A 23,602-nucleotide genomic window follows, 5' to 3' on the forward strand; every position below is an offset into this window, starting at 1 on the left:
TGGAATCTATTCCATCCTGACCTCCTCCAACTTCTACCAGGAAGAGCAACAGATTCTACCTGCTCTGTTCCTGTGGGACAGAGAGGGAAGTTTCTGACTCTGGTGGGCTCCTGGGCACCCAAGGGCAGCAAAACACACCAACGACAGCTCAGCAATGCCCAGAGGAAAGAGCGGTGGCCTAGGAGTCGACTATCTGATTCAAGTCCTGTTTTGGCCATGCCCAGGTGTGACCCTGGCAATTGCTTAACCTTTCTGGGCCTCAGTTTACCCATTTGTAAAATGGAGGATGAAGTCAATCATGAGTCTTGCGCGGGCCAGACTGTGTGAAATGGAAAGGCCCAATAACAATAGTTTTTAGTTTTTAATAATGACAATCGGGGGGCAGGCGCCTTGTAAGTCAGCCTCCACTTTTAGGGGTCCCATATAGGGCCGTGACCAGGGCAAGCACAGCTGTCCTCTGGCCAGCAGGCACCATCTCCTATGTCTGGAGCAAAGCAAACGCAATCAGTTGTACTTACTGAGCGCTTACTGTGTGTACAGCACTGTATAAAGCACTTGGGAGAGTACACTACAACAGGAGTACAACATGTATTGCGGTGCCTTCCCAGAGGAAAAGCTCTTCACAAAATGGGTCAGGTTGGATGGAGGCCTAATAGGACAATGGCATGCTGGGAAAAATTGTTCCAAAGTGCTGTATCCAGAAAGGTTGAGAACTCAGAAATGTTCAGTACTTTTTCAATGACTTAGGTTGGTGCAGAAAGGGCTTTTAACCTCTGGACTCTTCTGCAACATATCATTGGCTGAAAGCACTGGATCAGGCATTATTCGTGTGTGAAATGGTGCTCGGCCAGAGGCAGGTAGATGCTAGAACTGAGAGAGATGTAAAGCCGTGAGTGGCAATTTGTATTTGCAAACCAAAACATGCCCAGATGGGTAGGAGATTCCAGACAAAGGTAACTAAGAACAGGTTGAGTGCAATTATTCTATTATACCATCTGAAATTTGAGTGAATTTCAGCTGAGAGCAATACTGTTTTGGGGGAAAAAATTTTAAGAGGTATCCCCTCCTATTGAGGCCATCAAAAAACAATCAGTTTCAGAGGAAATTTTTAAGCACCTAGTACAGTGCACATGCCCAAAATGGGGTGCTTAACAAATGCCACCACTACTTCTGTTACCAGTCAGGCACTGTGTTTCTCTGTTTAAAGACGCTAGTACATACAATACAGAAACGTTTTTCCCCTTTGGGAATTATCCAATTCTGTTACAAAAAAACAACAACAACAAAACAACTAATTGATGCCACTGCTAGGCAGGATGACATCATTTCAGCAGCATGGGGTGGGCAGTGCTGACTCTCCCTTGTGAGTGCTCTATGGAAATCTACACCTCTAGGATGTGGTAAACACCGTCCTTGTTCCTAAGGCAGCGGCTTGGATCCTCATTCCTGCTTCCTTTCCTGGAGCTGTGGGCCTTTGACTTTCCGCTTTTCTCTAGCTTGTCACCAGAGAGCAGGGCGCGCTCATGTGTACTTACTGAGCAGAACAAATGATTCCAATGCAAAATGATTTCACTCTATTCGCCTGCTTACAGAAACCCTGGAAGTGGAAGATGTTTTTTTTTCCTCCTTAAACACTTACTTCCTCTCTTAAAAATGGTTTTGAAAGCTCTAAAATGCATCTAGAGCTTCCTTAGTCATAACCATTATTACTGGGCTCTGAAGGTGCTTTGTTTGCAGATAATCAAGTATTCTTGCTACATTTAAGTTCAGCAACAAAAATAATCTGGATGTTTAATTTTCTAAATAAGTGAATGAAGATAAAGTGTGCTTTTGTCTAAGGGACATATCATGGGCATTAAGTGCTTAGTACAGTGCTCAAGAAATACTATCGATGATGAGGATACTAGGTATAATTGCTTTCTACTCTTCTCAGCAACCCTGTGAAGTGGTGAAGGGCACATCAATCTGTTGTTGAATTGTACTTTCCAAGTGTTTAGTACAGTGCATGGCACATAGTAAGTGCTCAATAAATCCGATTGAGTGAATATACCTATTTTACAAATGGGGAAACTAAGACTTAACGAGGCTAAGGGAATTGGTCAGCTAGGAAAAGATCTTTACCCCAAGGGTGTACCTGCATCTCACTGACAGTGGTGGTTAGTTCAGGAAAAAAAAGCAACCCTCACGGAAATCATCTGTTCTATAATAATAATAATAATAATAATGTTGGTATTTGTTAAGCGCTTACTATGTGCCGAGCACTGTTCTAAGCGCTGGGGTAGACATAGGGGAATCAGGTTGTCCCACGTGGGGCTCACAGTCTTAATCCCCATTTTACAGATGAGGGAACTGAGGCACAGAGAAGTTAAGTGACTTGCCCACAGTCACACAGCCGACAAGTGGCAGAGCTGGGATTCGAACTCATGAGCCCTGACTCCAAAGCCCGTGCTCTTTCCACTGAGCCACGCTGCTTCTATAAGAGTGAAGTTGTTGTGGCAGATACAAATGGTGATTAAATATCAGTCCTCCTTTAGGCTGTGAGCCCCATGTGGGATGGGGACTGTGTCTGATATGATTGTATTTTTCTCAGCACTTAGAAAAGTAGGCACTGAGCAAATCAGTGGCTCCTAGTAGTATATTTATTAAGTGCTTACTGTATGCAGAGCACTCTTACAAACAGTAATTATTGTGGCATTTAAGTGCTTATTAAATGCCAAACACTGTATTAAGCACTAGAGTAGATACAAGATAATCAGGTTCCACATGGGGCTTACAATCTACATTGGAGAGAGAGCAGGTATTGAATCCCCACTTTGCATATAAGGGAACTTTACCCAAATCCCATCAGCTCAACCTTCACAACCTCGCTAAAACTGGCCTTTTGTCTCCATCCAAACTGCTACCACGTTAATCCAAGCACTTATCCTATCCCATCTTGATTACTGTATCAGCCTCCTTGCTCACCTCCCAGCCTCCTGCCGCTCCCTACTCCAATCCCCACACTTCACTCTGCTGCCCGGATCATTTTTCTACAAAAAATGTTTAGTTTGGGTTGCCCCACTCCTCAAGAACCTCCAGTCGTTGCCCAAACACCTCTGCATCAAGCAGAAACTCCTTACCATAGACTTTAAAGCACTCCCTTACCTTGAATCCTGGATCTCCTTCCTCCCAGCCCTGTGCACTACACCACACTGCCTTTAGCTTTCTATATTCCTGCTCTAGGTAAAGCCAACTCTTGATCCTGAGTTTGAGGTAAAGCATTTCCCTTCTGCCCCAGCACAACTCCTTCTTACAACCCTCCCGCTTTCTCATAGTTAAGCAGTCCCAACTCTTGCCGGGTTCAAAGGACACCAGGGAGCATTTCTTTGGAAAATGAAACTGTCAGGGTTGACCCCAATTAATTCAGTCCCACATCTGTGGTCCTAGAGGCCCAAATTCTTTACCCAGGAGGGGAAGGAGGCAGCAGCTGAGAAGGCAGAAAAAGAAGAGGAAGAGGAAGTGTGGAAACTGTTGGATGGATAGTATGCCTCTCCTCACACTAACAGAGAAGGCCAAAGTACTCTTCACCTGCCTGACAGAGGGAATTTCCTGTTACCCCACCAGCTGTGGACCCAGGTAACCCAGGCACCCCCAAACCAGCTAGCTCCTCCCCAACCCATGGGCAACAGGGCTACCTTGGTTAGTTTTTCACTTAGAGCATGGGGGTGATGTTGGGGTAGTGGGCTTTGATCAAATAAGGAGAATAAAACTGCAGAGACCGTAAATCTGGGAATAAGGGCACCTGGGATTAGAACCTTTGCTACTTGCCTGCTGTGTGACTCTGAGCAATGACTCTCCCTACTGTCAAAGCCTTATTGAAGGCGCACCTCTTTCAAGGAGCCTTCCCAGAATAAGCTCCAGCTTTCCTCATCTCCCACTCCCTTCTGCCTCACCCTGATTTGCTCCTTTTGCTCTTCCCCCCTCCCAGCCCCACAGCATTTATAAATACAAGTAAATAAAATGATAGATTATGTACATGTCTGCATTCCCCACTCTAGACTGTAACCTTGTATTGGGCAGGGAATATCACTGTTTATTGCTGTACTGTACTGTCCCAAGTGCTTTGCACAGTGCTCTGCACACAGTAAACACTGAATAAATACAACTGAATGAACTTCTCTGGGCCTCAGTTTCCTTATGTGTAAAAAGGTTGAAAATATGTTCTCCCTCTCCTTTAGACCTTGAGCCCCATAAAACAGGGACTGTGCCCAACCTGATGAGTTATGGGTTCCCAGCACTTAGTACAGTGCTTGACACACAGTAAGTGCTTTAACAAAATACCACCACCACATCGATGGGGCAACTAACCCAGAGGGTTTGAACAGCCAGCCCTGACCCCCACCTGGACCCCAGGAGATCACCCAGGCTGCCCAGTGGACCTGGAGCCAGGCCGGTGGGTTGTTTGTCCCCAGGCCCCAGGAGCAGGAGCATCTCTCAGCCTCACTGCAGAGTTGGGTGAGGGGAAATCTGCAGCAAGCAGCAGTCATATATGGCAAGCAGGGGGAGAACTCTGACCAGCCTTTCACTTCCCTCATCTTTTGCTCTGCTCCTTTCCCATTTGGCTCCTACCTTCACAACATCGCTCACACACTCCCTTTGCAAAATGCAACTGTGCTGATCCAACCATTTATCACATACTGCCATGACTATTGCAGCAGCCTCTGCTTATCAACCTGTGTCCCGTCTCTTCCCACCAATCTGCTGCTCAGGTCAATTTTCTAACAAAAGAACAAAAAGGGTTTAGTCCATGTTTCTCCACTCAAGAACCTCTAGTGGTTGCCCATCCACCTCCATATCAAACAAACTCTTTATTGTACCAGCTCTAAAGCACTCAATCAGCTTTTCCCCTCCTACCTTACTTCACTGATGTCCTACTACAAACCAGACCGCACACTTCACTCCTCTAACCACCACCCTACTCACCATACCTCAATCTTGACTGGCTTGCCATCGACTCCTTGTCTTCAGTCTTGTCTTCCTCTAGTCTGGAACGCCCTCCCCCTTTATATATGACAGACCACCATTCTCTTCACCTTTAAAGCCTTACTGAAATCATACCATCTCTGACTCAGCTCCTATTTCCCCTACTTCCTCTTCCTCCTGCATTGCCTTTGCTATTAAACCTGTACCCTTTAAGCCCCATAGCACTTATGTACATAGCCATAGTTTAATATTCGTCATCTCTTCTAGATTGTAAGCTCACTGTGGACAGGGAATATGTCTTTCAAATCTGTTGAATGTATTCTCCCAGGAGCTTAGTAAAGTGCTCTGCACATAGCAAGCCCTCAATAGATACTGTTGTTTGAATTCTAGTCCAGTGGGCCAGATTCTCTCCAGCCATGCTTTACACATGCATTTTTTGAGCAAAAGCAAGGGTGCACTACCTTTTGAAGTAAAAAGGGGCAGACTGCCAAAGCCAGGTTGCCAGAATCTCATCTGGACTGCTGCCCTAGAAATTCTGCTGGCTTGAGCAAAACCTTCCCCATTACTGCTCTGGCTGTGTGTAGGAAAAATAACTAACAAATATTTTAGTTCATCATCCTAGCAAACATAATCACTGGGCACATATTATATATGGTATTTGTTAAGTGCTTACTATGTGCCAAGCACTGTAGTAGATACAAGGTAAGCAGATTGTCCCATGTGGGGCTCACAGTCTTAATCCCCATTTTCCAGATGAGGCTACTAAGGCACAGAGAAGACAAGTGACTTGCCCCCAGTCACACAGCAGGCAAGTGGCAAAGCCAGGATTGAAACCCATGACCTCTCACTCCCAAGCCCGGGCTCTTTCCACTAAGCCATGCTGCTTCTCTGCTGAACTACTCTTCTTCTCTATAGCTTGTTTGAAGGTGGAAAAGGATGCAGCATTTCTTTTAGTGTAACTTGCTCAGGAAAAACTATTTACAGAATTGAAGCAAGCTGCCTCATTTCCCCTTCCTGGGTGACATCACCCTCCGTGAAATGTATGGAGGAGGCTAACTATGCTAATCTTGACTTTGGCTCCACCGATGATGCCGTGTTAGGACACGTTTTGATTAGACTATGGCAAGAAGAACAGTGTGCCCTAGGGGAAAGAGAAGACCTGGCTTCTAATTCTGACTCTGCCAAATGCTCGCTGTATGACCTAGGGCAAATCACTTAACTTCTTTGTGCCTCAGTTTCCTTAATGGTAATATGGAGATTAAATACCTGTTCTCCCTCCTCTTTAGTTCGTGAGCCCCATGCAGGACAGGGACTGTGTCTAACCTAGTTATCATACATATGTATGTACATATCAGTGCCTAGAACAGTGTTTAACACATAGTAAGCGTTTAACACATACCTTTAAAGAAAAACAGGGCATTTACCCTGGAGGTTTTAAAAAACAACCACCAAAAAACCCCAACACCACCAAGGAAATCTAGATCTGATGTTGTTCGCATAAAACCTAACATGCCTCCGGTCTGACTTACTCAGAAGGGTAAGACTCAAGGACTCCCATTCAATTGAATTGCCTCTAATATAACTGAGTGATTCTGCCCATTTTTTTCAGCCTTGAAAGACTTTAGGTTTAGATTTCATTGTAACTACCCAAGACAACGAATGAAGTGGGCTGTGTGAAAACAGTTTGGTCAGTGTGGGCCCAGAAGTTCACCACAAAGAGACTTCCATCTCTAATCTGGATTTTTCCAGCCCCAAAGAGATGAGAGTCGCTGGTTGGTGGGTATCCATGGGAATTGTCAAGGAGGGAGTGAGGAAGGTGGAGGTGGTCCACCATGACTAGTGTAGCACTTTGTAGCTTATTCAATCAGTGGCATTTATTGAGTGCATACTGGGTGCATACCTACTAGGTGCAGACCCCTGAACTAAGCACTGGGAAAGTACAATATAAGAGTTGGAAGACACGATCCCTGTCCATAAGAAGCTTACAGTCTGCATTTTTTTATGGTATTTGTTAAACGTTTATGATACGTCAAATACTGTTCTAAGCACTGGGCTAGATACAAGGAAATCGGGTTGCACACAGTTCCTTTCACATTGGGCTTACAGCCTAGGAGAGAGGGAGGATGATTTTAATCCCCATTTTACACGAGGTAACTGAGGCACAGATAAATTAAGTAATTTGCCCAAGGTCCCACAGCAGACACGGGACAGATCTGGGATAAGAACCCAGGTCCAGATCTATGCTCTTTCTCCTAGGCCAAGGTGTTTTCTCAGCTTAATGATTTCCTTAGTTTAGACTATGGGTTCAATTTTTTATACTGTTTAAATGTATACGATCAATATATCAAGATATATTAAGTTAAGCAAGGATGAAGGCCACAGCCATAAACCCAACTGTGATCACCTGCAAGATCTATATACTTTGGTAATTGGGCTTCTTTGTGGGGCTAAGTTCTGGGACATCATCTTGATTAATTTTAATAAAGATGTATTCCTGCCCAGTTCTGGTCCTGGCAGAGATCAGAACTCATAGGAAAGGTGCAGACCCCTGAAATAAGTCTCGTTCCCTTGCCCAAATTTGAACTGCTGGGCAGCAACAGGCTCTGAAATCTGGGAGGGATATCAGATGGGTTTCTGAACAACACTTTACCTTCACTAGCAGCCTCTCACCAAGACACCAAGGTCTTTAGGACCTCTTCATCTTAGACTTTTTTCTTAAACATGGTTTTTGTTAAGTGCTTACTCTGTGCCAGGCACTGAACTAATCGTTAGGGCAGACAGGAGAGAATCAGGTTGGACAGAGTCAGTGTCCCACATAGGGCTCACAGTTTTAATCCCCCATTTCAAATACAAAGCAACTGAGACCCAGAAGTTAAGTGACTGGCCCAAGATGACATAGCAGACAAGTGGCAGAGCCAGGATCAAAACCCAGGCCCATGCTCTAACCATGTGTCTTTGCCTTCACTTGAAGTTGGCTACCAAATAGCACGGTGACTCCCCTTCCCTTTTCAGTCACAAAGTCTGCACTGTCTTCCCCTGAAAATCATCCCAGCCTGTGTGTCTATGGTGACTCCACTATCTGGGACAAATTTCCTGGCCACTCTGGCCTCAGGGACTTGCTAAGTGGGCCCAGACTGGAATACCTTGCCTTTAACCGAATACATTTTCCAACCCAAACCCTGAACTCCCCTCCGTGCCTGTCTTTTCCCTCTCCAGTCCATACTTCACTCTGCTGCCAGGATCATTTTTCTGAAAAACCATTTAGTCCATATTTTCCCTCCCTCAAGACCCTCCAATGGTTGCCTATCCACTTCTGCATCAAACAGATCTCCTTTTCCATTGGTTTTAAGGCACTCAAGCAGCTCACTCCTTCCTTCCTACCTCACTGCTCTTGTACTACAACTCAATCTACACACTCTGCTCCTCCAACGCCAACCAACTCTGTGACCTCTATCTAATCTATTCCCCCCACCCCTCCCCCCACCCCTTAATCTCCCTCTGGCCTAGAACTCCTTTGCCCTTCACGTCCGACAGACCACCATTCTCACCGACTTCAAAACCCTCTAAGGACATATCTTCATAAAGCCTTCCCCAACTAAGCCCTCATTTCCCCTTCCTGTCACCTATGCACTTGGCTGTATAACCCATGGCGACTTTGATATTCCCCTTACCTGTAATTTATTTTAATGCACATCTACACGATAGACTAAGATCCTTGTGGGCAGGGATCACATCTACCAACTCTATTTTGTTGTATTTTCCCAGCGCTTAGTACAGTGCTCTGCACACAGTAAGCACTCAATAAATATGCCTGATTCTTTTACTTAGATGGTGAACCCTCTATGGGCCAAAGAATGCGTCCAACTTGATTATTATATTTCTACATTAGTGCTTAGTTCAGTGCTTGGTAGGCTTAATAAATATCATGACTATTAGTATTATTTTGCACAGCTTTCTTAGAATTCCAAGCAGGGGCAAAGGGGCGGAGGGGAGGGCATCTCACAGGTTTGTGGCCTTACCGTATCACCGTCGGTGTGATCTCTGCGCAGAAGAAAACGCTGAGGCTTCCCACCGCATGGGAGGCAAACATACCGATAATGGAAAATGTGGTGGAGAATTTCTCCCTGACACTTTCAGTCATCCCTAAGGGGAGGAGAAGCGGGGTGAGGGAGAAGCAAGAGAGAGAAGTCAATGTGAACCACACAGCCATTTAGGGGCACATGCAAGAGAAAGCAGCTCTTGTGGAAATCAATACAGATGTCATGATTTATACGGGCAGATGCCTCAGCAATAGTCTGATTCCCGGGGCTCCCCTCCCAGACTAGAGCACTTGAGCACCTCTGAAATCCAATCCTCGCCCAGCGCCTCTTATGCTGGAATGGAGGGGGCAGGACCCTCTCTAGCGAAGGAATCTCCAACTGTTTTCAAACATGTTTGCTTCATTTGTGGCCCCGGGTAGACTGGTTGAGACTATCCTGTAGGGTGCCACTTCTAGCCACGATTGTTTAATACGCCAGGTTCTTCCCACCCGTTTGCCCCGAAAAGGACATTGCAAAGCAGAGCTGGGACTTTGCCCAGTACTAGAGCATGCTGGGTGGCCCTGTGCCCATGCAAGGCCCTGCTGAAGCTGGGGGTTGCGGTTAGGGCCTGAGGCCCAAAGTTCGTATAAGCCCTGGAAAAAGCCTTGGGGAGGTACCCACGGTGGATGGGCAAGATCGGGTTGCTGGCTAGGGAAGTGTAGCCAATGGGGCTGGGGGAGAGGTGGGCTCTCGCCTTCATGCCGATGGCCTGACGAGTGGAGAGAACAGTGTCTTACGAAGCGGGGGACCATCGAGCTTTTCAGCGGCCGGGCTTCAAGCACTGCGTAGCACTACCCGGGGATGTGCCACGAGGCCATCCGTGGAGCCACTAACTCGGAGCAAGCAAGGGTAGGTAAGCCGTGCTGGGTGGGAAATGGTAAAAATCAAGTAGGTAGCGCACACAAGCAGATATTAATATTTCCCAACCTGCCATGGCCTTTATTGGGGGCACTTGGAAACAGAAAAAGATCACCATTAAAAGGGAAAAAAAAATCATATTTACATTTTCAGAATCTGTACAACTGTACTTGGTCTGAATGCAACCGAAAGAAGATGGAGCTATGTTCAGGAATGTAGCATGTCGGCACTTACCTGAGTCTAGATGATGACTGTATTTTCCAATCACTAGGTCCATAGAAAATGGTGTGTTGGGGGGGAGGGGGTGGGAGGTGAGGGGAACAGAGGGATGGAGAAGAGAGAGAGAGAGAGAGAGAGGAAGCCCATTAGTGAGGGAGCTGGCCATACCTGAGGCAGCAATAGATTCCTCTCCGTGCTGTACTCTGTGGGAGCATTTTCTCCTGACCTACACGGAGGTGCATGCAGCATGCCAGTCTGACGTCCAGCCAGAGCACAGGCTTCTAACGAGGGGTGATAATGAACCCAGTGATAGAGCACTGCCTGGCACAAAAATTTGCCCTCTGACCAAACAAAGGCCGTTCTGTTCGGTGGAGGCCCCCTAAATAGCCCTCTGAAGTGTTTTCCCACCTTTCCCCAAATGAGTGGCCCCTACGGTTAAAGAGGACACCCCAGAATTCCGAGGCCCAAGCAGGCTTTGGGGCCCATAACACGATCCAGGAGCAGTTGCTGACCTGTGTTCAAGTGTAGCGGCCAGAACTGCATGGGCTGAACTAACCCAGTGGCACTTTTATGAGCTTGGAACAAAAGTCACAGAAAGCAACTTCCCAAAGCAGAGAGCACCCTATTGAGAACTTAGAAAGGGGCTTGGAATCACTCCTTCCCCCATGCTAATCCCTTTCCTGCCTCCTGACTGCTTGGCGTTCCTTCGAGCAGCTCACTCCAGTCAGTCTCTGGCCTCATCCAAGGGGAAACAGGAGCAGCATAAGGTCCCCACACTTGTCCTTAGGTGGGGCCATCGGTAGCCCGGTGTAAGTCTCTCTTCATTCATTCGCCCACGAGAGGTCCGGGCCTCTACCGAGCTCGGCTGATGAATGACTTTCTGGGTTCTATTTTCAATTCTGCATCCCCTTGCAGGGAATTCTAGGTTCCAGAATGGAGGTGGAAGAAATCGGGAGGTTTGCAGGAAACCTCTTGGGGGGTCCCATCCGAGGGAGATACAGAAGACCAGGCCCTTCCCCAAGCACTTTCCACAGTTTACAGAAGAAAGAAAGAATACGTTGTATCCTTGCCCTCTATCTGGCAGAGGCAAGCTGTCCTGAGAGAATGGAATTGAGGGCCGCAGAACACCCGTGGAGCTTCCTTGAGAGGGAAGCTACACAGACAGAATCAGAAGGGCTGAACTCTTCCTCCTAGGGTTAACCACTCACTAGGAAGGAGAGGCATTTGCCGGAGATGTTCGTAATGAATGGAAGGAGGAAGAAATTTCTTCAGAAATTTAGAAGAGCCCCCTCTTTCCATTCAAGTGTTTCAAGGGCAATGACTCATTGCTGTTTCTCACTCAAATCACCTTGCCCCCTCCTACTTTGATTCACTGCTCTCCTACTACAACCCAGCCTGCACACGGCGCTTCTTCAATGCCAACCTACTCACGGTACCTTGATCTCATCTATCTCATGGCCAACCTCTTGCCCATGTCCTGCCTCTGGCCTGGAATGCCCTCCTGCTTCATATCTGGTAATTACTCTCCCCACCTTCAAAGCCTTATTGAAGGCACATCCTTATTGAAGGCACATCTCCTTCAAGAGGCCTTCCCTGACTAAGCCTTCATTTCCCCTCCTGCGTCATCCTTGCGCTTGGATTTTCTCCCTCTAGTCACCCCTCCCTCAGCCCCTGCAGCACTTGGGTACATATCTATAATTTATTTTTATTAATGTTTGTCTCCTCCTCTTGACTTTAAGCTTGTTGTGGGCCAGAAGTGTGTCTACCAACTCCGTAATGTTGCTATAGTGTACTCTCTCAAGGGCTTAATACACTGCACTGCACACAGTAAGTGCTCAATAAATACAATTGACTGATGGTTTCTTCCGCCCCTTTAAAGATGCTACTTTGGCCATGCCTCTGAATAAGAAACTGGGCTACCCTGCCCTAGGGTGGGGTGACTTCCCAGGATGGGGAGGCTGGGGTAGTCAGGTCAGATGCAATCCCCGGCCCCCACTAACCTCCCCCTCTCCTGATGCACGTCCCCTTCTCCCCCACTATATCCTGGAGACAAGCAGGGGGCCAGCCAGCCACTGAAGATGCCTGCTGTATGAGCAAGTTGTTGATTTCTGTGTGCCTTAGTTCCTTCATCTGTAAAAATGGGATTTCAATACCTGTTCTTTGTCCCCTTAGACTATGGGACAGGGCCTGTGTTCTCTCTGATTATAATGATTAAACCCCATCTCTTAGCACAATACTTGCCACATAGAAAGCACCGTAAAAAAATACCACAACTGTCATTCCTATCATGCCAGGCAGGCAGTGTGGAACCTCAGGTGGAGTGAAGTGGGAGAGGCTGCAGCTGCTGGAGAGGAGACAAGGTAGATACGAAGGTCTGGGGAGAGGGCTGCGGTGGGGTGGAGCCGAGGGCAGGGCCGGGCAGCACCCCCCGGGAACCTCCAGTCCGGTTCCAGTTTCCAGCTGCCACTGATCCCGCCCGCTTCAGCCCATCGCTTACGGTTGAGGAGGCCAAGCTGCAGGAGCGAGGCCAAGGCTGTGAGGATCATGAAGAGCAGCAGGCCGCCCCTGCGCCCCAGGAACCCAACGACCGGGCACATGGCCAGACAGGACGCCAAGGTGATGCCCGCCATGGTATAGTAGTCAGCGTAGAAGTTGTTGAGGATCATCACCTTCGTCTCGTGGCCCATCATGCTCCTGGCAAAGCAGTGATGTATCCCAAACCCAGTTAGCCTGCATGAGACACAAAGTAGAAGAGCAGTCTGCAAACAGGGTTCCTGTGCCTGCTGCTGTCAGAGACCTAGGCCAAGCAAGCAGGGTCCAGGGAGACAAACTCCAACTCCAGCCCTCAGGAGCGGCAGGAGGAAGTGTTTCTGGTTTGGCTTCCCTTAGGCTCCTGTCCTTCGCCGCCAGCCTTTCCAGCCCCTCACACCTTCACTCCTATGGCATCTCGTTGCTTCGGCTCAGCTCGGTAGAATGGTTGGGCCAGGTGGCGGTACGTGCTGAAAGGCAGTGCGGACCAACCGGGTTGTGTGGTGGGGGGTGGGTGGTTTGGATGGAGGAGTGGGGAGGAGTGGATAGTCAGTGTGGCCTAGAGGAGTCAGGATACTTGGGTTCTAATCCTGGCTCTGTCACTTGTCTGCTGTCTGACCTTGGGCAAGTCACTTCACTTCCTCTGTGCCTGAGTTTCCTCATCTGTTGAATGGGGATTCAATACCTGTTTTCCCGTGTCAGATTGGGAGTTCCCCACATGTTTGCCCTGATTATCTTGTCTTTTCCCTAATGCTTAGCATGTACCATCAGCAAATACCTTTATCATGATTACTAATCAAAACAAAGGGTAAAAATCTGTAAAAATGGGGATAAGATACCTGTCCTCCCTTCCCCTTAAACCCTATCCACTCCTTTTCCTCCTTCCATCCTTCCTCTTTTGACCCATTTTCCTTTCCCTTTTCTCCTTTTTCTCTCCCTCTTGTCTCCTTTGATCCCATCCCTTTTTTAGCTCCACCCCTTTTGGGCTCCCTCCCCTTCCCGCCTGGCTCTGAGACCCACCATGATTAGGCTACCATTTCTTCATCTCCCAGATGCACCGGGGTTGGGCCCGCCCACAGGAAAAGGGGAACTGCGGACGGAACCATTTGGGTGATAATTTGATGAGCTGTCTTCCCTCCAAACTAGATCAATCCTCCCCTCCCAGAGAATTTTGGAATTACCCATCTTTTAATCTATTGCCAATCACAAAATGAGTTCTCAGAGGGACAGTCACAAGGCAGCCAAATGTCCAAGCCACTAGTCGCCACATGGTTTTCTCGCCTTTCTCTCCACCCATAACACCCATGCCAATGCCCTCGAAGCAATGCTGAGATTTCCATCCCCCGCAAAGCTGCCAAAGTTCCAGGGCACGCGTGTTTAGGCTTTACAGATGGACGTCTTCTCTGGGAAGTGACTGGAATGACAAAGCAGCCGTGGGTTCCCAATGATGGATGAGGACATATTGCACGTACGTGCATTATGTGTCTCCAGGGCCTCAAAGTACTCTCTGGATGAAGTTATGTGCAGAGTTTTGGCTGCAGTGCCGCAAGTCCTTTGAATATACCAACACTGTGCATCTGCCCCAGAGAGAAAAACTGCATTTTCCTCTGGCTTCCTGCAGTGCTTTGGAGAAGTCAAAGGACTTTTCATTAAACGCTGAGGACACGTCAAGGTGAGGCGCTTCACGACACAACCTCTGGGCACCCTGGGCCAGGTGAAAAATGAATGCATCTCCAGCTAGAAAATACTAAACAGAAGAACAGAACTCGGCCTGTAGTGATTTTGAGGTTCACTCTGACTCTTCTCTGTTCTAATCCTCTGTGAATTCTTGGCCACATTTGACCCTTGGATCACTCCATCCTCCTGAAAACACTACCCAACCCCATTTTCTCTGATAATGTCTTCTCCTGGTTACCCTCCCAGTTCTCTGATCAATCTTTCTCCCTGGTGGCTGCCCCTCAAAGCTCAGTCCTGAGTCCCCTGCTGTCCTCGATCCCTCCGGAGCTCCTTGCTCTCACGGTTCCAACTGCCACCGCTCTGCTAATAACTCCTAGATCTACTGCTCCATCCTCCATCTCTCTCCTCGGCAATTTTGAATCTCCATCCTGCCAGCACCTCAAGCTCAGTATGCCTGAAACTTAGCTCTTCACCTTTCCTCTCAAATCATCTCTCTCTGGAAAGAACCTGGGCCTGGGAGTTAGAAGACCTGGGTTTTAATCTCTGCTCTGCCACATATCTGCTGTGTGACCTTGGGTAAATCAATTAACTTCTCTGTTCCTCAGTTACCCGTTAAATGAGAATTAAGACTGTGAGCCCCACATGGGATATGAACTATGTCCAACCTGCCTCAGCGCTTAGTACAGTGCCTGGCACATAGTAAGCACAAATACCATAAGAAAAATAAAACCAGTTTGAGGAGAGAAAATGATGGACAGAGAGGAGAGTGGTGGGGAGAGGAGGGAAGGGGATGGATTTGGGAACCCAAGCGGTCCAGGGTAGCTCGAGAATTGAGAGGAAATGGGGAAAGATAAAAAAAAGTCACAGTGGGGAACAGGAAGAGACGTTTTAAAGTGCTTCAGGGTGGGTGGGGCTGGGGCTGGGGCACCGAGCTTGAAAGGATGGCGGAGGAACCTTACCCCGGCTATTGCCAGTGAACATGACAACTGTATTTTCGAAAGCAGTAAGAAGTCACTACGTTGGACGTACGCCCTGGGGCAAAGCAAAGCTACATTTCTTGAGCAACAAGGGTGAGTATATTTACAGTCCACTCATTCATTCAATTTATTTAGTGCTTACTGTGTGCAAAGCACTGTACTGAGCGCTTGGGAGAGTACAATATACAACATACAGACACAATCCAGCTCACAACAAGCTCACAGTCTAGAGGGGGAGACAGATATTAATATAAATACATAAATGGATAAACTCCTTAGACTATGTCTTTGTGTGCAGGAAGCACAACACAGATCCCTCCCCACCTTCTCCTATCCCCAACCTTCTGCCTCACCTGCTGAGAGGAAATGAACAATACTCACGAGTTGACACACAGCACTACGATGTTCTTCCACAGATTCCTGGTCCCCACCACCTTGACAATGCAGACCTTCTTGGGCCGCCTAGAGAGCTCCTTCTCCAACTCTGCAATGTTAAAAATTAAAAAAAAATTACAACCCGCCCCCCAATTGCCCCTTTAGAGGCCATACAGTTTCCTGAAGCTTTGTGATCAGCTGGCTCTAGGTTTTCAAGATGGAGAACTTCTTTGGCCTGAGAAAGAAAGTTTTCATTAAGTTTCAGAAAGTTTTCATTAACGGAGAAAGGGAGAGTAATTAGGTAGAATGGATTGGACTTTTTGATATTGGGTAAGTCACAACTTCTTTGTGCCTTAGTTTCCCTGAGGCCTAGAGAAGTTAAGTGATTTGCCTTATGTCACACAGCAGACAAGGCAGGAGATGGCAGAGCGGGGATGACAACCTAAAAACCTACAGATTTCACCTTTCACTTATCTAACTCAGTTCAGTGTGGAAAAACAACACCTCCAAGCCAGTTCTGTCATCTGATCTCTTGACACATCTCTGTCTGTAGCAACATAATGAAAGGGAACAAAATGTCTGTGGTCTCGGGAAACTCTTAGTGCCTTGCATGGAAATTTTCCACTATTCATTAGGAAATACAATTGCCTCAGGGGAGAAGCAGCAGCCTTCTATTCTCCTCCGGGAACTCGGCAGTGGCTGAAACATGCTGGGCTCCCTCTCTCCGGTGGATTTTCTTACTGCCTGTTTCTTTTAAGAACGGTTGCCGCTTACTCATTGTTTTGTTCTGAGCTCAAGTTTACTGCTTATCTACCTCCTCCCCATCATCCTGTGGAACAGGCAAAGCACATCGGTCAAATCGGGAGATTGGAAAAAAAAAAAGCGTGTTCGTAACCACAAGGGGTTGGAAAAATTTTCTTTTGAGGATGATTCCACTCAGCCAGCAACTTAAGAGGAGAACTCTCCCAGATGTCAGGAAAGGAAAAGGGAAGGGCAGGAAACACTGCCAGAACTCCTTCCCATCTTTTTTTTCCAAGTAGGAGGAATGAAAATACCGGAAAGACACCAAGGATATGATTTCTTTTTTGAAGCGAACTAAAGCCCAAATATTAGTATGTCTCCATGGTATAAAAAAGAACCAGAGTCATCAGATAAACACTCCTAAAGATAATGAACTAACTCCAGGCCCTCCAGGGTCACTAGCATGGTAGGTTTCCCTGGTACTCAACCATGGTCCTCTTGAGACGCTCAGTGCAGTTCACAGGCAGCTGTTTGTGGGTGAAAATCAATCAATCATTTATTGAGTGCTTACTCTTTGCAGGGCACCATGCTAAGTGCTTGGGAGAGTACAATATAACAAATAGTTCCCTGCCCACAAGGAGCTAGAGGGGGAGACAGACATTTATATAAATAATTAAATAATGGTTATGTATAAAAAACCCAACTGGAATTTGCCTGCCTTGTCTACTTGGGGCTTCTGAGTCCTTTCAGAGTGGAAGCGAAATCTGAGAGGATCTTGGCAGGGTAATGTGCTTTAGGAAAGGGGGGGCTCAAAATGGCTTGGACTTCCTTCATCCAGAAACAATTCAGACCCATTGCTGGGACATGAAGTGCTTGAGATTTAAAAAATTCAGCAACCAGTTGCCTGGCATGTTGGGCGGGGTGGGAGACGGCGCAAAGAAACAAAAAACCTTAAGCTCTACTCCATCACAAGATTGATGTCAGCAGAAATCAATTCTCCAACATGCTGTACGGGGGCATTCTGTCCCTTCCCCTACCCAGTTCCTCTTCCCTTTCTGCATGCTGCTTCAGAGTGCTGCTGCATGGGTGCCTCTGAGCCCCAAGTGGGACAGGGATTGTGTCCAACCTGATAAATTTTTATCTATCCCAGCATTTAGAACACTGCTTGACCCATAGTAAGCATTTAACAAAATACCCCCACCCCCCGCAAAGCCCCTCCCCAGCCACACACAAAAAAATAAAATCAAAAAACACAACTTCAAAATCTATCTGAGGTCTGATTAACATTTACTAAGCACTTACTAGGTGTAGAGCACTGTACTAAGGGCTTGGGAGAATACAATACAATGAAATTAGTGTACACATTCCCTGCCCATAACAAGCTTACAGTCTTCCAATCCCTCCTCACCTCCATTTCCCTCACAACAGCCCCATGATTTTACGCCCCTTGAGTCTACATGCAATGAAGGGAATTGAAATTTACTCAACCCCAAATTCCATGGCTATGATAATACCTTGATTTTAGGAAGTGATTTCATTTCCAATGAACTTTCGTATTATTTAGGTCATCTCTGACCTCGAAACATCATTGTAAGGCAATCCCCTCAAAATAAATAAATACTATTGAATCCCCAAAGTTGATTATTTTTCAAGACTTAGAACAAGCATGGCATAGTGGATAGAGCACAGGCCTGGGAGTCAGAAGGTCATGGGTTCTAATCCCAGCTCTGCCACTTATCTGCTTTGTGATGTTGGGCAAGTTACTTCACTTCTCTGGGGCTCAGTTACCTCATCTGGAAAATGAGGATTGAGGCTATGAGCCCCACATGGGACAGGGACTTTGTCCAACCCAGTTTGCTTGTATCACCCCAGTGCGTAGTACAGTGCCTGCCACATAGTAAGCACTTAACAAATACCATAGTTATTATTATCAGTTAAAGTTGGGCAGGAGGGGGAGAGATAGGGTAAGCACAGCTATTGGAAACATGCAGTTATATCAACACCTAATGCCTTGTGGATACATCAGCTGGTCACAGTGGGCTCCAAACCAAACCCTAACAGCAGCAATTTCTCTTTGACTGTCTCATTTCTCACTGGAGGCATGGCATATTCCATCAAGAGTCCAGAGAGCGTTTTCTTTTATTCTTCGTTCATCCACCTCCCCTCACAGCGACCCAGAGGCTGTGTTCATGAACAAACGTGGGACCCATAGCCCACCTCTGTTTCTGTTTCTAGTCTACTCACCCATAGCAGAAGCCAACACTTTCTACAACTTGGAAGATCAGGAATGACTTACTGGTCTCCCCAATTCAACAGAAAATTGTTCAAGAGATGGGGGTTGGGCCATTCCGGACTGGTAATTCTAGCAGGCTGACTAGTTTATATAGCTTGAATTGTACTTTCCAAACGCTCAGTACAGTGCTCAGTAATTGCTCAATAAATACGATTGAATGTATGGCCATTCTCCCACCGCAGGGATGTTCTTGCAGCGAAGCACAAGTCTGGACCATTATGGAACTGAGGAGAAGCGAACTGAGCCTTAATAGGCCATTCCACGTTCACCTTTGGTAATTAGGGAGAGAGGTTGGCTTGCTAAAGCAATCAGAACCAAGCAGCTAGTGATTACAGTAAGCTTCCAATGAAGAGTGCTGGATATCCCATTCAGCTAATGCCATTAAGGCCAGGTTTACATTAGGAACAATTTTTCACTTTCAGGCCTCTGAAGTTACTTCTAAGTGGATATCATTACACAATCGGGAAACTACCCAGATTACCCCCCCTGGACTCTCAGGAGAGGCTTCGACTCCCAACTAACTCGGGTAAACCTCCACATGCCACTTACCTTAGTCCACACCTGACTCAAATCATCGCTGGAGTGATTTCTGTCCCGGGGAAACAACCAGCCAGTCACGACTGAACCAGTTAAAACTGGAGGTCAGTCTGCAAGGCAAACCCCTCCTGTTCTGGGGAACAAGGCTGCATTCGTGTGGCGGAGGACATGGACACTCACCGGGCATGACCCCTTTGATATCCCCCTCGGTGTTCATCCTGTTCTTGTAGGTGAAGTGAAGTATAAGCTTCTTTGCCGGCTCATACTGCTGGGTGGCCATCAGCCACCGGAGGGATTCTGGGAAAATACTGCAGAGAAACAGAGCAAATTAATGAGTTTGCAAGTTCCTCTGCTGGAAGAAAGAGTGTGGTGTTTTTTCTGTTGTTGTTGTTCTGGATTGTTAAACCTGTAAGACTACATTTTATTTGATGTTTTGTAAAGCCCATTGTTGGCTTCCAAGAATTTGACACATGGTATGTCTCTGACATGCTTACCCCTATTCTTTCTAGATATTCTACCATCTGGTCCCAAGCTCATTTGCATTTTATTTACTCATCTACACGTTACAATATCTAAGTATCATATCACCCCATGGAGTAATTTAATTCTGGCCTGTCTCTACTCTACTTTTATAAGAATATCAATCCTTACCTTCTGCAAAATTCCTCCAGAGTGAAACTCACCAGAACCAAGCACAGGGAATATGTCTGAGGCCTAAAATTCCTTTCAAATGTGCTCTGCCATATTTGGTTTGCACAGATGTGTGCCTCTGTTCTGAAGAACAGATTGAACTAGTTTCCCCATCATGTTCACCCTTCTTAATATTCTTTTTATTTGCATAATTTAATACCTGAAGGAAAAGTCAGATGGGAAGTCAGATTTTATTGTTCATTGTTTTATTGTTCGTATTTTAATCTTCGTTTAAGGTACTTAGCATCAGGGGAACCGTGATCATATAGTAACATGATTGATGAGATTCTCCTGAATCCAGCACTAATAACTATGGTACTTGCACTGTGGCAAGCACTGTCCCTAAGCGCTGGAGTAGGAACAAGTTAATCAGGTTAGAGACAGTCCCTGTCCCACATGGGGCTCACAATCTAAATAGAGGGAGTAGGATTGGTTGAATCTCCAATTTATAGATGAGGAAACTGAGGCTCAGAAATGTTAAATGACTTGCCCAAGGTCACACAGCAGACATGTGACACAGCAGGGATTAGCACTCAGGCACTCTGACACCCGGGCCCATGCTCGTTTCAGAGGCCATGCTGCTTTCCATTTAATTCCCCATTTTACAAATGAAGATCCTGAGGCACTGAGAAGTTAAGTGGCTTGCCCAGGGTTACACGGCAGGCAACTGGTATAGGCTGGGATTAGAACCCAGGTATCCTGACACCCCATTTGGGACTCTTTTCACTAGGCCACACTGCTTCTCTCAAACTTGGTTTGGGTCTGGGAGCCACAGTTTGTGCAAGGATTGAATGAAAGTGATTACTTGGCCTCTTATTTCCGCTTTTGCCTTGTTAATAAAGGATTACTACTATTCCAGCCTTATAATGTCTTTGTTTCAATAAAGCCAAGAATAAGTTGGGAATATCAATATTTACTGACATTTTAGAAATGTAGATTAGAGAGTGATTCTGTGCTAATCTCCAGCAAATTTATGAGAAAATCTGAGGGTAGAAATAGCCTCCCTATAAGGACAGGCTGAAGAGAACTCCACAGTATGGAAAGGTGCTGGCTATGAAAGGATATAATTGAAATTTCTAATTCATGAAGAGTTTATTCATTCCACAGTATGGAAAGGTGCTGGCTATGAAAGGATATAATTGAAATTTCTAATTCATGAAGAGTTTATTCATTCAATAGTATTTATTGAGCGCTTACTATGTGCAGAGCACTGTACTAAGCACTTGGGATGAACAAGTCGGCAACAGATAGAGACAGTCCCTGCCATTTGACGGGCTTACAGTCTAATCGGGGGAGACGGACAGACAAGAACAATGGCAATAAATAGAGTCAAGGGGAAGAACATCTCGTAAAAACAATGGCAACTAAATAGAATCAAGGCGATGTACAATTCATTAACAAAATAAATAGGGTAATGGAAATATATACAGTTGAGCAGACGAGTACAGTGCTGTGGGGATGGGAAGGGAGAGGTGGAGGAGCAGAGGGAAAAGGGGAAAAAGAGGGTTTAGCTGCGGAGAGGTAAAGGGGGGTGGCAGAGGGAGTAGAGGGAGAAGAGGAGCTCAGTCTAGGAAGGCCTCTTGGAGGAGGTGAGTTTTAAGTAGGGTTTTGAAGAGGGGAAGAGAATCAGTTTGGCGGAGGTGAGGAGGGAGGGCGTTCCAGGACCACAGGAGAACGTGGCCCAGGGGTCGACGGTGGGATAGGCGAGACCCAGGGACGGTGAGGAGGTGGGCAGCAGAGGAGCGGAGCGTGCGGGGTGGGTGGTAGAAAGAGAGAAGGGAGGAGAGGTAGGACGGGGCAAGGTGATGTAGAGCCTTGAAGCCTAAAGTGAGGAGTTTTTGTTTGGAGCGGAGGTCGATAGGCAACCACTGGAGTTGTTTAAGAAGGGGAGTGACATGCCCAGATCGTTTCTGCAGGAAGATGAGCCGGGCAGCGGAGTGAAGAATAGACTGGAGCGGGGCGAGAGAGGAGGAAGGGAGGTCAGAGAGAAGGCTGACACAGTAGTCTAGCCAGGATATAACGAGAGCTTGTAGCAGTAAGGTAGCCGTTTGGGTGGAGAGGAAGGGCGGATCTTGGCGATATTGTAAAGGTGAAACCGGCAGGTCTTGGTAACAGATAGGATGTGTGGAGTGAACGAGAGAGACGAGTCAAGGATGACACCGAGATTGCAGGCCTGAGAGACGGGAAGGATGGTCGTGCCATCCACGGTGATAGAGAAGTCAGGGAGAGGACCGGGTTTGGGAGGGAAGATGAGGAGCTCAGTCTTGCTCATGTTGAGTTTTAGGTGGCGGGCCGACATCCAGGTGGAGACGTCCTGGAGGCAGGAGGAGATGCGAGCCTGAAGGGAGGGGAAGAGGACAGGGTGGAGATGTAGATCTGCCTGTCATCTGTGTAGAGATGGTAGTCAAAGCCGTGAGAGCAAATGAGTTCACCGAGGGAGTGAGTGTAAATGGAGAACAAAAGAGGGCCAAGAACTGACCCTTGAGGAACTCCAACAGTTAAAGGATGGGAGGGGGAGGAGGCGCTAGCGAAGGAGACCGAGAATGACCGGCCAGGGGAGAACCAGGAGAGGACGGAGTCCATGAAGCCAAGGTGAGATAAGGTATGGAGGAGGAGGGGATGGTCGACAGTGTCACACAACGTGTCCAACACCGAGCTCCTTTTGTCCCCTCCCAAACCCTGTCCTCTCCCAAACTCTTCCAACACTGTGGATGGCACAACCATCCTTCATCTCACCCAAGCCCACAACCACAGAGTCATCCTTGACTCTGTTCTCTCAATTCATTACACATAACCAATCTGTCACCAGAGCCTGCCAGTCTCTCCTAGAAAAAATTGCCAAGATCCACCCTTTCTTCTAAGGGTAATGCTCAGGGAATTGCAGGACTCACAAGGATTGGTTCACAAAGGGCTCTCTGGAATTCCAAATCAGGATCAAGGCGAAGCACTCTTTCGGTCTCCAGAGGATTAGGCCTGAATCATGGGTTCGGTCCTTGAGGGAAACTAGACTGATATCCATTTGAGGGCTCAGGTTGGATTAGCCCTGGGAGCGCCTTAGGGCTCCAAGTGATTAGGTGGCTCAGAGCTTTCTAGGCCTCCAAAGGAATTGGTCTCCAAAAGGATTTATCCTCAGAAGTATGATGGCTCCAGAGCTCTGAAGAACACTGAACCATCAGGGCTCAGAAAGCGGCAGAAGTCCAAATGTGGTAACCTCACTGGAGAGAGGTTGAAAGTCAGCCGAGTGAGGCTCAGACAGATAGTGCTCAAAGCAGTGTATGACAAAGAACAGTCAGAGCCCAGAGTGTTCTAGAGCTCAGAGGAGGGGGACTGAATGACGAGAATGTAGAGCCATCTAGGGCACCTTCCGCAAGAGTAGGGTCAGAAGTAGATTGGGGCCAAGAAGATGAGGACGCACAGCCAATGTCACCTGAGCAGAACGGGCACCTTGAGCAAGGGAGGGTTTCAAAAATAATGAGGTTGCTGGGCAGTTGGGGGTTCAGAAAAACTGAGGTTCCTTTGGCTACAGTTCTCCAGAAGGCTCCAGGTGAAGAGCACTTTGTGGGATGGGATTGGTTAGGATTCAGAGTCCCAGAGTGACTTTGAAGGAGTGGAAAGGATCAGGACTCAGAGTGGTTTAGGGGTCAGTGGATTGGAAGATGGAGTGT

General features: G+C 47.1%; 1 protein-coding gene across 1 annotated transcript in view; it reads right to left on the bottom strand.

The window, feature by feature from the left end:
- Positions 1–23,602, bottom strand: part of LOC114808666 (solute carrier family 22 member 23-like) — a 131,011-nt gene that overhangs the window by 2,913 nt on the left and 104,496 nt on the right. The window contains 5 exon segments of the mRNA XM_039910966.1: positions 8,982–9,105; positions 10,134–10,166; positions 12,616–12,848; positions 15,683–15,785; positions 19,428–19,555. Of these exon segments, the coding sequence (XP_039766900.1) occupies positions 8,982–9,105; positions 10,134–10,166; positions 12,616–12,848; positions 15,683–15,785; positions 19,428–19,555 (621 nt within the window).

This window comes from Ornithorhynchus anatinus, chromosome Y2 (assembly GCF_004115215.2).
Source record: "Ornithorhynchus anatinus isolate Pmale09 chromosome Y2, mOrnAna1.pri.v4, whole genome shotgun sequence".
Taxonomy (NCBI): Eukaryota; Metazoa; Chordata; class Mammalia; order Monotremata; family Ornithorhynchidae; genus Ornithorhynchus; species Ornithorhynchus anatinus.